Source organism: Pseudopodoces humilis, chromosome 22, assembly GCF_049639895.1.
Source record: "Pseudopodoces humilis isolate 2021_Gansu_Grassland_sample_001 chromosome 22, ASM4963989v1, whole genome shotgun sequence".
In the NCBI taxonomy this organism is placed as follows: Eukaryota; Metazoa; Chordata; class Aves; order Passeriformes; family Paridae; genus Pseudopodoces; species Pseudopodoces humilis.
The window spans coordinates 727501-745371 of NC_142221.1; the positions used below are offsets into that span (position 1 = coordinate 727501).

The 17871-nt window shown below is 42.9% G+C and overlaps 1 protein-coding gene across 5 annotated transcripts in view; it reads left to right on the forward strand.

Annotated features, from left to right (window-relative positions):
• The window catches only part of MAPKAP1 (MAPK associated protein 1), an 83593-nt gene that overhangs the window by 26289 nt on the left and 39433 nt on the right, over positions 1-17871 (forward strand). For all 5 annotated transcript variants that reach the window (XM_005529151.3, XM_005529154.3, XM_005529153.3 and 2 more), the window contains exons 5-6: positions 9296-9468; positions 13722-13898. In XM_005529151.3, the coding sequence (XP_005529208.1) occupies positions 9296-9468; positions 13722-13898 (350 nt within the window). The remainder of the gene's footprint in view (positions 1-9295; positions 9469-13721; positions 13899-17871) is intronic.

Consider the following 17871-nt stretch of genomic DNA (forward strand, 5'->3'; position numbering starts at 1 on the left):
CAGATTAAATACTGACTTCTTTATAAAACCCTGTTTTCTCAAACCTCTTATCAGCAGCACTTGGCAGTAATCACACCTAAGGAAACTTATAATTTTCTTCAAGGAGGTGACACTGACAGAATTAAAAATGAAGGAGCCCCCTGAAAAGCCAGTTCATTACAAATTAACAGTGGTCCTAGCAAAGCAGTGGGCTAAGGCGTGTCAAATAGTGATATGGATAAAGAAACCCAGCATTTGGAGCTGTCAGCGCCGGGAGCAGAGCGAGCCTGGGAACAAATTAATCACATATTGTCAACGCAAAGTTGCATCAAATTAACACATCGGATTCCAGCATATTAATGTGAGAATGCTTTCACCTGATTATTACTGCAAACCATTGCCACTCTCTGACTGCAAAGATATAATTAAATTGCTAAATAGAAAGTGCATATAATATCTCTGCATGCATTTAGGATGCATGAGCTGAAAAGATCACATCCCAGTAAGTGACAGTTTCTATTTGTAGGAAAACTTTACTTTTTTTTCCTCTCTCTTATTTACTTGAGAGTACTAGAGGATGAAATTAGAAAAGTTAGTGCTGTTGTTTGCACTCCCTACAGCTTGGTGGAACTCAGGTTGGGTTGAACTGATTGGTTGTGCTGCGTGGGAGGGAGGAATTATCTTCCCTCTGCTCCTCTGCTCCATGCCTGCCGTGGGGCAGGGAGAGGGAGGAGCAGATGCTCTGGAGTTTTGGAAGAATAATATCAAAAAAGCAGATGTTAATGCCTCAGTAATGATGCTGTTAGATGATCTTAGAGAGGCTGCTGGTTGATTTGTTTAAAATTAAGCTGCACTTAAAGTCTGAGATGGGATAGTGCTGAAATTTGACACAAGTATTGCTCATGCTGTGTGTGGACCTGGCTTTGCTCGTGGATTTGCTACTGGAGAAACCTGTGCTGACATTCACAGCATCACAGAATTGTGGAGTTGGGAGGGACCCCTGGAGGTCATTCAGTCCAACTCCCCTGCCCAGGCAGGGTCACCCCGAGCAGGTGACACAGGAACGTGTCCAGGTGGGTTTGGGATGTCTCCAGAGAGGGAGGCTCCATAAGGAACCAGCCACTGCTTTTATGGGAGAGATGGAAATTCTGCTCTCATGCTGGATTTCAGCCTCTGCTGTGAAGTGAAGCCATTGGCAGTCAGAGGGAGCTGATGAGGGGATGACCCTGCCCAGAGCCCCTGCAGGAGCTGGGAGTGGGATGGCAGCTCTTCCCTAGCAGCCACTTTTTTTCTTTAAATCTTCCTTTAAAAAATAAAAAGGAGAAGGAAGGCAAGCAGCCAGTACAGTGAAACATGCAGGAAAATTGGTGTTGCCTTGAAATTAAAAGCATTTTTTAGGCCATTGCCATTTAAAGCAGCTTAATTAGAATTAAAGAATTTTAAAGAGTTTTTATAATGCACTTGTTAATCTTTTGGCTGAATCATATTGTGTTTTATTCTATCTAATTGATTTTTAGCAATTTAGTAGTGTCATTATCTTTCCCTTAATTACAGATCAAATCAAATAAAAAACGTTTTCACAAGTTGAGGTTCTTAACAGCCAAAGAAATATGGAAATGTTTCATTAGCACGTGTTTCTAATGGCTGCTGTTTGCAGAAGAGTTGAATGTGTCCATTTAATAGACATGCATTTTGGGAGAAACATTCCTGAGGGAGAGAAAGTTGGGGTTTTTAATTTCTCATAAGGCAGTCTTTTAGACTATGCCTTTTACTTTGACCCTTGTAGTTGAAAAATCATTTTAAAGCATTGATGGTAATTATGGAGAAAAGGCTCACGTACGGGTTTGTGTAAGCACCATGAAATCACTAATCAAAGGGTTCTTCTTTTGTAGTTAAACATTAAATGTAAGTGAAGTGGTAACTGGTTTATTCTTGATTCCAGTATAAATTTATCTTTCACTAATTTATTTATTTATTTATTTAATATTTCCTCCTCAAAATTTGTAAAGGCAATATAATGGTCAGGTTTTTTCCATGTAAATTCTTTTGTTTCCCTGTCTGAACCAAAGAGGGAGAAAATTCTCACTATCTTTTTAATACTAGTAGAGATTGCTCGATTTACTAATAAGAGCAGTTTCTCAGGTCTTTGTGGAGATTGAATTTATGAATTTATCATACCTCGGGCTGCTATGGACCCAAATCCTGGGGGAAAAATTGTTGAAAACATTTTATGTCAGAAAGTGTCCTACATCGAAGTTGCTTGAGCAGCCCATCAGAACATTTCCACATATTTTAAGGGCAAAAGTTTCCTGAAGTTAAAAGTCTTTAATGGTCCTTTCAGAGGTGCCCCCAAATGCCACGGGGCTGTTGAGGTGGTGGGGGAGAGACCCCTCCTGAAACTGGTTCAGTGTGCCAGGAGGGAGGGGGAGTGCAGTGGTAAAGAAGTGTCACTGGGACAGTTATTCCTTATTCCTTATTATTTCTCTGTCCTGGATTCCTTCCCAGTGCTGTGGGACCTGCCCTGGCGTCAGGGGTCAAGAGTGCAAATTTCCAAGAAAAAAAAGTCCAAGAGTGCAAGGAAGCTTGGCTTTAAGGGGGTAGTTTGGGGACTGATGCTGAGAAGGAAATCACCTGGTGGAGGAAAATCCAATCCCATTTCCATGAGCTGCCCGACTCTGCAGCACAGTCTGTCTCTCTGATGGTTTTTAAATTGAGGGGCAAAAAGCTGTTGTGATAGTGTCACTAAACACTGCAGAATGAATTTCCATATAAAACCCTTCCTAGGTAGGAAATTCCAGTTAATAATAATTTGGAGAAAAACCTGTAGTAAAACTTGAGCATATTAACTATTAAGAGTTTAATTTGAGCTCTGGGGGAAATGATGTATCGAGGTAGGTGCAGTAAAACTGATGAGATTGCAGGCAGGTTTTACAGATGATTTTCTCTTTCTTTTAAGAATAATTGAGTCATTTTAATGATAAGCCTTGCTTGGCTTCTTTGAATGGACTGCATGTAATTAGTTTGTAGCTTCAACTTCGAAATGTTTTGACAGAAAATGTATCATTTAGCATTTTTTCCAGCACCTGCCTTTCATATTTGTTCATTTTCTGCAACACACAACTTTGCTGCTTCAGGTCAAATCCCAGACACGTTCGTGTTCCCTTTGTTACCTCGATTGTTTCCTTGAGGATGAGGGAGAATAATTGCACAGAACATGTTTTGCAAGCAGCTGGAGCCCCGTTCCAGCTGAGTGCAGCACCTGCGGGCCGGCGGCGGTGCCGAGCCAGCCCGGGCTGGCGCTGCCGGCGCTGCCGCTGCCCTTCTGCGAGCTTCAGCTGGCAGCAGTGCCAGGGAATGCAGAGTGCCTGGGTTAGACTAATTAGAGGGATGATTTGTGAAACGCTGGCTATTTATTTAATTAATCACCAGCACAAAGCTATAAAACCCATATTTTAAAAATCCCTGTTAGTTTGCCATGTGGTTAATAGATTGTGGCACATTAAAAAGTGACACGGTGATGTATTAAAAATGTTCCACCTAAGGTTGGCTGATGTCCTCGAGGAACTTGAGCTGTCTGCTTTGTGCAGCAGAAGCAGAGGATTAGAGGCTGATCTGTTCAAGGATTGAATTTTTCTGAAAACATTTATCTTTTTTCGAGCATCTGTTCGTTAAAATAGATCGTGGCATGTTCCTTAACGCACAAATAATGTTTATAGTGTAGTTTTAATTATAAGTTTTGGTTGCATTTCACTATTACAAAGAATAACTCTATTCCTTGGTATTAAATTGTAATGTTTATTACTAAGTAAAATATATATAATTCTTCCAAAGAGGCTGTTCCTTCTCCTCACTAGAAGGAATTTGAGGACGGTTTGGGGTGATGAATGCATTTCTGCTGCAGCTGGATCAATCTGAACGTGTGTGAGCTGTGGGAGCCCGGGGCTGCAGGGGCAGGGTGAGCTGGGGCAGCTTCAGGGACATCCCACCCCTGTGCTGGCCTGGGCACACAGGAGGGAGCCTGGTGGGGCAGAGTGCTATGGGAGTGGGGCAGGGCCATTTGTCCTGAACCTGACACCTACATGGACATAAACACAGCCTGGGCTGTAGCAGGGATGGACCTGGGCTTTTCCCTCCCTCCATGTAGCATATATCAGAAAAAAAAAGCAGTATTAAGAATTCACATTAATAGCACTCCAAGTAAACCAGATTTTAATTCATAGAGAGTTGTATAAATGAATGTGTGTTACTATAATTGAAACGTGCTGTTACCAGCATTACGTATCTTATTCTTTGCTCAGGACTTACATAATGTTATTAATTGTGGGAGTGAATGCCAAGCAAGAGCAGGCAGCGATTTGGGTGCTTGATTATGTGGTTATTTATGTAGATCCTGGTTTTGAGGTGCGTGTAAAGACGTGTTCAGGTAGAAGCGTGGAAGGAAACTGTCCAGCTCGGAGGTGATGTTTCTCAGCTGTGTGTTGTATAATTAACTGGTACATTAGGAGGGGGCTGGAATAAAACATGAGCATGTTAATGCAGCCTGGAGCTGGGGTTGTAGTGATCATTGCGATGCAGAGGACGCATTGCTCAGAGCTGCTGCTGCCTCTGCAGCCTGCGAAACATCTGGACCTTTAATTGACAAATCGCGTGGTGCTGTACAGAGCAGGCATGCTAAGTGAAGTCAACAATTTAGAATAAAAAATAATAGTGTGTTATTTACCTTGGAGTTAAATATTCATACTTTGTTATGCTTTGGATAACAGGAAATTACCGGGTTAAATTTTTATGAATAGTGACAGTGTGAATAAGATAAATTAAGTATTTAATGATGTTAATGGAGTTTTACATCGTGATCTGCTAACTCTGCAGCACAAGCTGGGGTGATACAAAGGAGAATCTTCTCCTCAGAAGGGAATAACTTTGAGGCTTCAATGAGAAGCTGCAGGGCTGGCAGCATGCTGGGGGTGCACTCTGGCCTCACTGGGGTGTCCTCCACGTGTGGTTTCAGAGTAACAGGAGAAACCAGATGCCCAAAGTAATGCAAAACCCCAATGCTGGTGTAACCACCCGATGAAATAAACCCTGTTCACGTTTTGCCGTGGTAGGGAATAGTGTGGTGGGTTGGAGAAGGAAAGAAAAAAGAAAAATATGTCCCTTATATTACCATGAACATCTCTGCTCTGATCTGTTAGAACTTTCTGTGTGTTGTAAATGTTGGGTTATTATATTTCCACTTTTCCCCTTCAAGTAAAATTTTCTGTGTGTCAATTAAATACATATGTAAGTTGTGTTGTGGAGGTGATTGCTGGATCACAGAGTGTATTCAACACCCTGTCACCCAAACCAAAAAACATTTAACCGACTTTAAAAGTGAGAAGACATTTTGCATTTGGGAAAGGAAAAGCATTTGTTTCCATTTTGTGCAGTGTTTAGCGTTGTTTTCTGGGAGGTGAGTCAATGACTTGAATTAATTATAATTACTGAAGAGACGTATACTGATTGAGCAAATAAAGTAGTAAGCTCATTCGTGCCAAGGCCATCTAATTAAATGCTAACTTTGGGTAAGCTAGATGTGCACGAAAGATTAATTTTAAGAGGTTTTTATGACTCCCACTAAATAATGATTCAGTAAAATCCTTGCATTATATCATTAGAACATCTAATCTTAAAGTGATATAACATTTAGTCACAGAACTCCATTGTGCAGGAAGAGGCAGTAAATTGTCAGTGTTGAAAATCAATCACTTTTCTCTTGGAAATGTTTATGGACTTTGTTTTAATTTTGTGCCGTGGTGCGTGGTGAAGCAAAGCAGGAGTGAGAAGGACACGGTGTACCTGACCCTCCCACCAGCTCCCGTTCTGCAGGTGCTTCAGCAGCTTTTGGGGTGAGTTGTCCTGGGATGGGTGAGCTGTCCCCAGTGTCCCATGTCAGGTGAAGTGTCAGTGGCCACACAGCGACCTACTGAAGGTACTCATCAGCTGCTATTGGAGAGAGGGGTGTATTCCCTCGTGGACTTTGATTAAAATTTGATTTTAAATCTTAGAAAGACATCTTATGTAGGAAGAACTGATAGATTTTAAATTTTTTTTTTATTTTATTTTTTTTTACATACTGTAGGAGAGCACCAGGGAGCCTTAAAAGAATCCATCACTAAAAATACTAGGAAAATTTTCTATGATTTATTGCACATTTTCAGTGTATCCAGTTACTCCTCACTTTCTTAAAGGATTGGTGGGATATAACATTTCTAACAATAAAAGCTTAATGGAATCAGATTTGTGATTTCCTAGAAAATTAACGAGATATTTTGTCAATTTTATTCCAGACTTCATTTGTCAGAATATACAGTGTCCAGTGACAAGCTAAAAGAATTTTTTGACAAATTAACTGTGCCACAGGTGACAGATCAGGAAAATGTTAATTTAACAGCCCCTTTATGCTTCCCAGATTTATTGGAGGCTATTAAGGAAACTCCAAATGGTAAGGCCCCTGGCCCTGAATAGATTTTCCATTGAATTTTATACAGGATCTATTAATAAAGTTTGATGCTGCCTCTTTGAATATCGGTAATTGTCCTTTATCTTCTGGATTTCCTCAGCATTTCCACTTGGAATACAGTTTTTAGTTGGGAGCAAATAGTTGTTGTTCCAGTAAAGTCCGTGGTCTGGTTCTGATTCCTCCTGGAAAGGTGTGACCCCAGGAGCTGTCACTGGTGGTGTCCAGCAGGGCTGGGTCTGACCCCTGGCACAGACTGACCACTGTGTCCCTGTGCCCACCCCACCACGTCCAGCCCTCGCCCCAGGGGCTCTGAGCAGATCAGAAACAGCTCTCAGTGACTTCCTGCACAGTTGGCATTTTGCAGGATGGGCTGAAGGTATGGATTTGCTCTGTCCCACAGACAGGGACCTGATGGGTTGGATTTATAAAGTGGTTCTGAACAAATATCACCAGTTTGCAATAAACACAGTGCAGGTTTCCTCCAGCCCCCCTTGACGTGGGACTGATCAGTCTCAGCCCAGACCCACGGATTTGTACAAACATTTCCTGCTCATTGTGACAATGGGTGTTCTTGTTACTGCTAGAAAATCTACTTGGCTTCAGGTTTTAGCCTCTCTAATACCTCATGACCATCAGCTTTACAGACCTTTAATTAATAAAACTATTTCTCTGACTTTTTTAAAGATCTTGAGTGTATCAACAGTGCTTTGAGCCATTTCCCAGACCTCTGTTGGGATTGCTCCCCTTGCTCACAGAGCAGCTCACAGGTGTGTGTTTTACTGGTTTAAGTCACCTGTTATTTTGGTGTTCACATTGAGTGTTTGTGAGTAAGAGAACAGAATAGCTGTGCTGGAGGGAATTTGGACAAGAAAGATAATAAAAATAGGCTGGAGGAGGTAGAGGAGATTTAGAGATTGGAAGAACTAAGGAAGGCTTAGTTAAAAACCAGCAAAGACGAGGTAAGTCACAGTGTGGGGCAAGGCAGAGCCGTGCTGTGAGAGGAGTGCCAGGTTTGTGATAGCTGGAGCCCAGGCTCCCTGAAGGGGTGATTTTATAAATCCCTGGGTTTGGGTTACGAGTTCATGCAGTGGCTGATGGATAATCTGGTCTCTTTGGTTATTAGTCCCAGCTCCTGGCTCGTTTGTCCCTTCCCTGGCTCGTCGCTGGGTGTATCAATTGTAACCTTGGCATCGCCTCCCCCATCTGGCTGTCCATTTTTCTTGGATTTCCCATTATCAGGACCCAGCATTTCTTACAATTCTGCCCTCCTTGGATTTATATATGTAACTGACTCAGTGTGCCAAGGAGTCACATTAATTTCCTGGTGGCTGCTGTTTACTCCTTCCCTTGCCAAAGCAGTCTCAGCTCTGGGGCGTCTCTGGCCAGGACCACATCACCAGCACGCTGGGTGTCTGCACCTGGGCACTGACAGGAGATTTGTTACCTGCTACCGGTTTATTTCTCTTTAAAAGTAAGCCATGGAGGTAAAAAAGCAAGAGAGGTGGAGAGAAAGAAACCCACCCCTGTGTTTTTCACCAGCTGTAGCTCTGTTGTGTTTTGTGAGGTTGTGGGTGGTGTCTCAGAGGGTCCCGGGCACATGAGCTCAACCAAAGGTTGTTCAGGTCTGTCCAAACAAAGTGAAGGAATGTCCCATGTTCTGTGGCAAACCTAACCCTTCCTTTAAATGAGCAAAACTGGTTTTTTTCTTACCCTAAAAATATAGGAAGAGGCGGTATCTGTTCCATAAAAATGCTTTCTTAAAAAACAAATTTATTATGTTGGGATGGATTTTAATAATATTTTTAGCTATGCCAGTATGAATAACTTCAATCTTTAAATTCCTATTACTTCTCTAATTTATAATCACACTGAAAGATCAAATGGTTTTTAACAATATATTGAAATTAGCACATGGCATTTAACTCCCTGTTTTATGCTCTCATTATAGATTTATAGCATTGAATCCTTTTATTCTGTTACTTAGAATTCCAAGTGATTAATTCTAGAAACCCTTTCTCTTCCCAAGGCCCTTGTAGTATGGAGAGAGATGGAGATGCAGAGTTGCTTTGAGTGCTCTGGAGGAGGGGATCAGGATGTGCAATCTTTGGTTTGTTTAAAATAGATTTCTGGGTGAAAGCTGCAGTTCTACCTGCAGTGGATTAAGCATCCTTTTCTTGTAATGCAAACCTAGTAGATCTTTGTGTTGCTTTGTGTTTTATGGTTTATTTAATTGTCAGTCTCCAGGGCACTGAATACATTCTTTTAATCCAGTAATAATAAACTCCAATATTAGTTGATTTTTCTTGGTGTCTTCAAACAGAACACTTGAGTGGCTTGGCTGTGTGTGTGATTTTGTTCTTCTCTTGGCAAGCCAAGGCCAAGCCTTGCTGAGTGGGTGTCTGTGTTCCCTTGGGGGCTGAGGGCTCCTCAGGTGGTGGGGAAGAGCTGCAGAAGAGAGCAGAGATGCAGAAACAAGGATAATGCACTTGGGAAGTCTTAGGCTGACTTGTTGGGTCCCTCTTCCTTCCCATCCCACACATAATTTGGTTTTGTTTGGATTCTGCAGGAGCATGGGATCCTGCAGCGAAGTTCAGGCTCTTCATGGAAATCTGTGAAATCATGTCTGGATACTTCATGTCCTTTTTACAGATAAACAGCAGGGAAATAACTGGAATTTAAATATTCAATCTTCTTCCAATTTTAAGCCATAGCAGCATATTTTAGTTTTCCTGCTGAACAGAATTCCACCCGCCCGGATTTTGTATAAAACCTGTCACACTTTCAAATACATTCTGATGAAATTCATTTCCTCAACAGGGCCACGTTGGTACAACGGCAACCAAAAAAATTGATGTCTACCTCCCACTGCACACAAGCCAAGACAAGCTGCAGCCCATGACCGTGGTGACCATCGCCAATGCCAAGGTGCACGACCTGATCGGGCTCATCTGCTGGCAATATACAAGTGAGGGACGGGAACCCAAGCTGAAGTAATGCTCTTTCTTTACTACCTCTTGACCTCTAAATTTCTCCCCTGCAGCCTTTTTGCATACTGAAATGGATTTCCATGTCAGTGTTTGGATATGTAAATCTTAGCACCTTCACATTTATCAGTATTTCCCTCTGAGCAGCACACGTGCACCTCCAGCCATTTCTCTTTCAATTAACTGCTGTGTGCTGGGAGATGATCAACAGGAAGGCTTGGATCTGTAAATGAATCATCATTTCAAAACTGTGTAAAAATAACGCAAACTTTATCTCTTTTGGTGTCACAGAGGCATCTGTTAATTCATGTCCCATCTATTTTTTGGTAGTGTTCTTAATGACTGAGATCACAAGATGTCAGATAAAGTCCAGAGTTCCACTAAGTCCCTTTGCTATGCTGGAGCACTGGTGGTGTTTAGTAAGAGCTGTTCCTTTTTCCTGGTAGATGACATGAGATGCTTAAAAAGGTTCTTCAGAACAGCTCACCTGTTTGTTTTAGTTTAAAATGTTGTTTGTTTGTTTGTTTTGTGTAAAATACTTCTGGTTTTGCTGGGCCATAGAACATGAAGTAAGAGCTTAGAGTAGTTTATTACAGAGCTGTCAGTAGCAGTTACTGGCAGGGGTGTCCCTGGTGCAAAGGAGGTTGATAGTTTTGTTGGGTTTTTTTTCTATATGAGCCAAATTTCACTTTTTTTATTGTTCCTGGAATATGGAATGAATGGGGTGGGGTTTTTTTTTGAGCCTGAAGTTTGCAGCTCACTCTTTCAGTGTTTTTCAGGAGCCCTGGGTAGCTCAGCAATCCTTGCTGCTGTGGTAGCATAGTTGTAGGGGGAACAAGAGTGAGGTCACTTGGGCTCCCATGTTTGGAGTTGCTGATTTCTGTTCCATAGACAGGGCATGCAGGAAAGCAGCCTCCTCTTGAAAACTGTTCCATGGATATTCTTTCTTTGGATATGGGTTTTCCCTTAGCTCTTCTCAACAGACATGTGAGATGTTCCTGTGGCTAAGCAACTGGGTTTGATTTGTCATTTTTTTTTTGTTCTAGAGAAGAAATATAAAATTATTTGCAGATGGTGCCGTTTCATTTGCTGTTATTAATTTCTGTTCATTATACCACAAGTTCAGAGAAGTGTCCTTTGTGTATGATTAGGTTATTTTTTAATGAGTAGACACCACTGATGTCAGTCTTTGGGCACACACATATTTTTCAGGAGCACAGCAGAGCTCAAATGGAGCAGCACCCGTGAGTGGAGTGTTCCATGAACCATCACTGCCCACAGCAAAAGGCAACAGTGGGAAGAAATGAATTTCACTGTCTGCCTTGAAGGATGAGATGTTATGACGTGTCAAAAAGTGCTCATGAGCAAGGAGGTTGTCCAATGTAATCAAATCTCAGGGCAGGAAGAATCAGATAAATAATGGAGGCGTGAGTTCCCAAGAGCACGTGTTAGACACAGCAGCAATTGAGAATCTGGGGACAAAGGCTCAGATTAAGGGGCAGAGCCTCGAGTTTCCAAGAAGTTTGTTTTCTTGTAGGTTCTTAGTTATTCCTCATGTCTCCATCATCATTTTGTTTAGCATTGCTGACTGCCACTCCTGAAGCAAGGATTGACTTAACTGTAAAAACTAATTCTCATATTTCCAAGTAAGACAGGAGCTTGTGTAGGGTACCCATTCTACATTGGCCATTTGTTCCTGATTCAGCCAGGTGAGAATGTGAAAAGACAAAATGGGGATCACTGTGACACTGCACTAAAATACATCTATAGAATGCCTCAGATGGGTATACAAGGCATGCAAAGTGACAACTATACCTGCTAGTGTCACTGTGAGAATAATGAGGAGGTTTTAGACTTTATAATTAGGAGAAACAACCTCTTCTGTCTTTAGGAAAAGAATATATTACTGCCTAATTCCTTTTCCTAAAAGATAGGTGTAAGAGTCTGAAGTGAATGAGTACTAGTTGACAGCTTTGAGAACATTCTGTATTCAATTAGGCTGCCTTTTTTATTATAATTGTATTTTATTTGTCTCTATTCAGTCTCTTGGTTTGAGGAGCCACTGACAGTGTTAGCAGCCCTGTCCCTGGCCTCTTACACATGAACTTGGGTTGTAACCCAGCAGACCATTTTCCTGCCAGCCCCCAACAGATGTGCTGGAAAAAATAAACAAAATCCCTTTCTAGGAGGAAATGAATAGTGAGATGCACAATTCAAATACATTTGCTATTTTTAGAAGTGAGGAATGCTGTTACATTTCTCAGTTTTTGTGCTGAACTTGTAAGTTCCCAACTTCAATCTCACTCAGCCTGGTGGAGGTTCAATAAAAACACATTGTGACAAAATCTGTGTTAGTGTTCAGGAGCCCAGTCCCTGACTGAAGCCATCTGTAACCCCTTTGCTGTATGGGATTTAAGCAGTGCTGTGTATTTGTCCTGTATGTGGTGGGACAGGAGCCAGTGGCACTGGGATTGCTTTGGGACTGGGCTGGGTGTGTTCTGCTGCCCCATGCCCCTGCTCCTCCAGCTTTAATGGCAGCTGTGCAAACGCATCAGGATCCGGAGGAAAATGCTCACCCATTTAGCTGGAGTTGGTGCACACCACAGCAAAGGCTGGAGAGCCAGCAGGGCAGGGCAGCTGTGGGCAGGGGACCCTGGCAGTGTCACAGCCTGGGGGACCCCAGGTGTGTGCAGGGGCACAAAAGGGTGTACAGGGCTCGGTCTGTAGCCCCCAGCAGGGCAAGGATGAGCCCAGGGGTGCTCAGAGGGATGGGGCAGAGCTGACACTAGAGCCCTGCCAGGGACTGGAGGGGCTCCAGGAGAGCTGGAGAGGGACTGGGGACAAGGGATGGAGGGACAGGACACAGGGAATGACTCCCACAGAGGACAGGGCTGGGTGGGATACTGGGAAGGAATTCTTGGCTGTCAGGGTGGGGAGGCCCTGGCACAGGGTGCCCAGAGAAGCTGTGGTTGCCCCATGCCTGGAAGGATTCAAGGCCTGAAAGTTTCTTTATTAGAATTTGCAGAATTTTTGAAATTCAGAGTGGCAAATGTTGCTGAATTACATTTTGGTTAGCAAATTTGCAGCTTACATTAACAGCAATGCATCATTATTCCCTGTTTTCTGTAATAAATGTCTTAGTCATGACAAGATGCCTATAGATCACCTGGACTAAGCACTCTCAATAAAGCACAGTTGCAACCAAAGGTTTGTGAATTAATTGAGAAAATTGCAAATCAGGTAGTCAGTGAAATAATTCATTGTCACATCCAATCAATAAACTTTGTAAATCAACTCATTTAATTCAAAAAATGATCTATATAGATCAAGCGACCAATTAAACAATTAGCATACACTTTACAATTAATTAATTTAAGCATCAATCATGCAATTAAAACTCCAAATTTAAACTGCAGACTTTAGAAACACGCTGCCATGTGCACCTCCAGCTTTACTGCATGGCTGGGGAAAGGCCTGAGTGCTGGCAGGTTTACAGTCAGGAAGAATACTTATTTTCAGGTCAATAATTTAAACTGAAGTAACAGTTGAAATAGATTTCAATGTTCGGAAATTATGATTAATACCTGTTTGGTAGCTATAAATAGTTGTTTCCCTCTGGGCTCTCATCTGTGGAAAGAAAGAGGCTCAGCTCTATATTTCTTTCACATTGTATCTGTTTCAACTTTCTGGTTTAGTTCTGCTTGTTGGTGTTTGTCAATTTGTAACTGCTTTTAGTGACTGAACTTAGGTACTTAGTAAAGGTAAGTTTTCTGCTAATCATTGCTACTGTGTTGGACAGATTTTTTTACTTTTCCCATAGTTCATTACCCTGCTTACCTGCCTGGGAGCACTCTCTGCTTTTCCAGCCTACGGACACTAAACTTTCACAGTTGTTTGATCTGTGAAAAATCACAGACCACCGCATGTTTGGCTTTAGCTCTGAAGTGTAGCTGTCATATAAAAAAATAAATTTTCACAAATGGAGAAAGATTACTTCCTGCTTTATGAAATCATGAAACTTTTATCAATTTAAGTGTGTTTTAATCGTTGTCAGGATTTGCTCGTAGAGCAGTTACAGACAAAGACTGCTTTGCTCTGAGGTTTGGGGTTTTCCATCACCCCGGGGTTATGGCAGCAAGATGCGTTGGGACCTTTGGGGACGTGTTTGTGCCATCAGTGGCTTTTCAGAGCCTTGCTGCTGCAGGGTTTGGTCCTGCTCCCCGTGGCTGTGCTGACTGAAGGCGATCTCTGTGTTCCAGCGACAACGTCAGCGCCTACTGCCTGCACATCGCCGAGGACGACGGCGAGGTCGACACGGATTTTCCACCCTTGGACTCCAACGAGCCCATTCACAAGTTTGGCTTCAGCACCCTGGCCCTGGTGGAAAAGTACTCGTCCCCGGGGCTGGCGGCCAAGCAGTCGCTCTTCGTGCGCATGTGAGTACAGGCCTGGCCTGGGGACAGCGCCGGGGCCAGGCACCTCCTGCCTTCCTCCTCCTCCTCCTCTGCTTCCCTTCACCTGCCTCCAGCAGCACGCGGGCCACACGTGGGGGTGGTGCTCTGCAGGGAAGTGATTTTATAGACAAATAGATGCAGTGTGGCTTAGTCACAGTGCCGTGGTTGAGAAGAGAAATGAGCAGTAACCAAGCACACCAGTTGGAACAGCACTGGACCATTCCCCTCCCAAGTCCAGAAGAGTTTTGATGAGGGACATCCCGTCCACCCCTGAGACCTGAGCTGTCTGACTTGTAGATCAAGAAGAATTTGCTATGTCCTTGTCAGTGAAGTAGGGATGTATACTGTGCTTGATCACTTCTATTTTTCTTTACTTGTGAATGAAAAATCTCTTAAGCCATCAGAAGGCCTTAATTACTAGAACAAAATGCCAGGAGCATAAGCCACTTCTTACTTGGGAAAAATATTTCATGTTTGGAGCTCTTGAAATGAAAATGCTAATAGGGTTTTCCTGGTTATTGGACATTACTTACATTTCTTAACACTACAGCTGCTTCTGGCTCTGAATAATCATCATTTTTTTTTAAATCTGGCTTATTTAATTAGTTTTTATATTTTTTATTGTGTACTGTGTTTCTTAGCGACGTTCCAAAGCATCCTACAGAAAGCCATTGTCAGAAACCCCATGTGTATTCCCAAAGGCCACATTCACTTTGTTCCACTGCATTAGGGCACTGGGAAATAAAACATTCTGGCCCCAGTGTTCACAAGTAAGTTATTCAAGGCTGAGATACTGGGCCGTGCTGCATGGAGGCCATGGTGAGGAAGGGGAGGTCACTGTCAATAGACAACTCTGAATTGTTGCTGATTTCTCATCTGGAAGAAGTCCCCTTTCCCAGCCCCCTCGCTGCCCCCAGTGCTGTGCTGGGAGCCTGAGCTGGGGCCTGTGTGCAGTGAGCAGCTGTGGGTCACGGCTTGCAGGAGGTGGCACTGCCCTTCCTGTGGGAGCCCAGAGACCTCAGGGGTCCAGCCTAGCCAGCAGAGCTCTGCCTAGGGTCCAGCTGCAGGTGCTGCAGGAAAATGCAAAATCTTTTGGTTTACCATCATTTGTGCTGATGTGAGGAGCGTCCTTCTAAGCTTGGAAGGTGCTGCTGAGGAGATACAGGACAGCTGCATCATAAGCAGTGCTCTTCTGAAGGGTCAGTTTGGTTCCAGTGTCCACATTTTAATTTTAAATGGCTTGTGATTACTGTGTAAATAGATAGATTTAAATTAGTTTAAATTAGAATTTTTAATGTGTGCCCTAGAATAAAGCATTACTTGATCACTTGATCAAAAGGTTATTACCTCTGGAAGTTTAAATGTGTGTGCCATCTTTTTTAGGGATTTGTTGTAAATTCTATGTCTTCTTCCTCCCCTGTCACCTTACCAGTGCATGTAATTGTGGTTTTATATTTTGCATCTCTTTTTTTATCCTCCTTGTGTTGAAGTATCTCAGCTGCTGCCATGTCAGCCTTGTGACTTGTAATGTTTATTAATACTGAATCACTGTTGAAAAATGTTGATGCTTGTGAGAAGCTCGGTGCTGGAGCCATGTCTCATCTCCGGTCTCCCCGTCCTGTTTGTCTGACGTTGTGCAGTTGCCGAGCTGAGCGCGGTGGAACCCCGCCAGGGACCCCGCTTCAGCAGGACATGTTTGAGCAGAAACAGTTTGCAGAACTTTATACACTTCAGCTCCTGCCAAGGCAAACTCTGAGCCACTTGAGTTAGTTATAAATACCCAGAGGTGGTGGCTGGAAGTAGCCCACAGTGCAGTTTATATTCCGAGCTGGATGTGGATGTCTTTGTGGCTGTACAGAGTAGTAAATAATTGAGTTTGATTAGGGAGAGGGACCTCATTATCCCCCCACCTGTGCCCAGCTGGTAGGGGAGGGTCGAAATAAAGCCATTAGCTGTCGCTCTTACTGGCATCTCAAAGAGCTCAAATACATCTGTGTCTTATTTTCTTTTCTGGCACAATCAGTCGAGCAAGCTAAGCAGGCATGACCGAATTTGGCAAGTTCCAAGGACTCTGGCAAAGTTACACAAGGAGAAGACGGAGGGCAGTCATTCTGGCTGCTCACTGCCCATTAGTCTAGCGAGTTATGTTTTTGGAAGGTGGCTGCTGTGGAAAGCAGAGCTTTGTCCAACATCAGGCACGGCACTCGCACATGGCCCCGCTCTCCTGTCGAGGGTGTTTGTCAGGAAGAGCCAAACAAAGCACCACATCCATGGAAATACAGACTTCTTGAGGTGGTGAGGTCATACCTGAAAGGCTTAAAATAAATCTGAGCCATCATTAGGGCTTTTTCCCTTGGAAATTTTATTATTGGAACTTGACACGCTTGATCTAATGGTGTTTCGAGGAGCCGTAGCTCAGCTGCCAGTTGGCACATGGAGGAAATTTGGCATCCAGTTCCTCTGCTCTGTAGCACTTTTTTTTCTGTTTTGATATTGTACTTAAATTGCTTTGACTACTATATACAAATTTTCAAAGCAGCACCTCTGCCATACCTGATAGTTTGAGGTTTGAAACCCTTTTAAAATACCAGACTTGCATCATGCATTTGCAAATTCAGTTCAATGCCCTGAAATGTGCTTTTTCTAGGACTCCAGCAGCACTCCCCAAAAGGCCCATTCCTGGGTCATACATGGGGTGGATAATCTGCAAAGTACATTTCAGAATATTAATATAAAATTTAAGACAGTTATTGTGGGTGCAAAATTAAGAATGTGGCTCCCAGGGTAGTGGAGAGGGAGGGGTAGGAGGGCACCAGAAAACTTGATCGAGGTCTAAGGACTGTTATAGTGGTGTCACAGTGCATCCAGCTAAACCAATGGTGCACAGAGCTATGTAAGGCCAACCTGAGATGCACAAAAGCAGGCCATTTAGGCTCAGAATAAAAGTTGTGGCTGGCATTAGTTAGTCTGGTTCCTATCACTGTGCACTTTATCTTAAAAATTACCCAGCTTAAGGTAAATCCATTGCATCAGCTGGGATTTTGAGTCTTAACTCTGACTTTGTGCTGATCAAGTGGAAATTGCTATTAGTCGCTTCCAGCCGTGCCAGCTGGTTATGCAGTGAGCTTTAAGTGCTATAAATTCCACTTCTGGAAAATAAATTCCACTTCTGTGTTAAAAAAAAATAATTAAAAATTAAAAATTTTAAAAATTGCTCCAGATTGGAAAGGGGCTTTTTGAAAAGTTCTCATTCAGAACAGAAACCTTTTGTCCTTCCAGTGTAGGTTGTTTTATTTTGTGGGAAAAGGGAGGACCCTGCCTGTTCCTGTGGCACCTCAGCACCACGAGGAGAGCCCTTTGTAGCTTCTGTCTCTGCTGTTGTTTCCCTTCCCCTCTCCTGAACCTTGCCACCCTGGCTCCGGCGCAGAGGCTGTAAAAGAAGATGGAAAGCCAAGTTACTGCAGAATGATCACTATCATTAACATTCACGGGTGGTTCACTTATCATTCCTGACTGCACAGACATGGCAGCCGTTATGAAACGTCCACAGGTGTAGCACGATGATACATATTACATTGTGCCACAATGGATTTATGTATTCTGTAACAAAAGAAAAGTGTAATGAAAAAATACAGAAGGTAATCCTTTATTCCTCCACTGCACAATTTATCAGTAATGCCTGTGGATGATAAGTGCCAGGGATTTCCTTTGCTTGATTTAACCTTGTCACCCAGGTATGTTTTTGCAAAATGACAGAAAATACAAGCTAAGGAATTTCTTTGGCTTCCAATTTGCCAGCAGCAGTTTTAATTGATTGACCAGCATCTGCTTGTCTGTCCTATTTTCAGTGTGTTGACTTAAAATAAAGGTATCACACCTTAGCAGAGTGAGGTAAAACATGCTGTATGTGATTGCAGTTAAGGATGTGCTGGGATGGGGCTGAGTGAGGACAGTC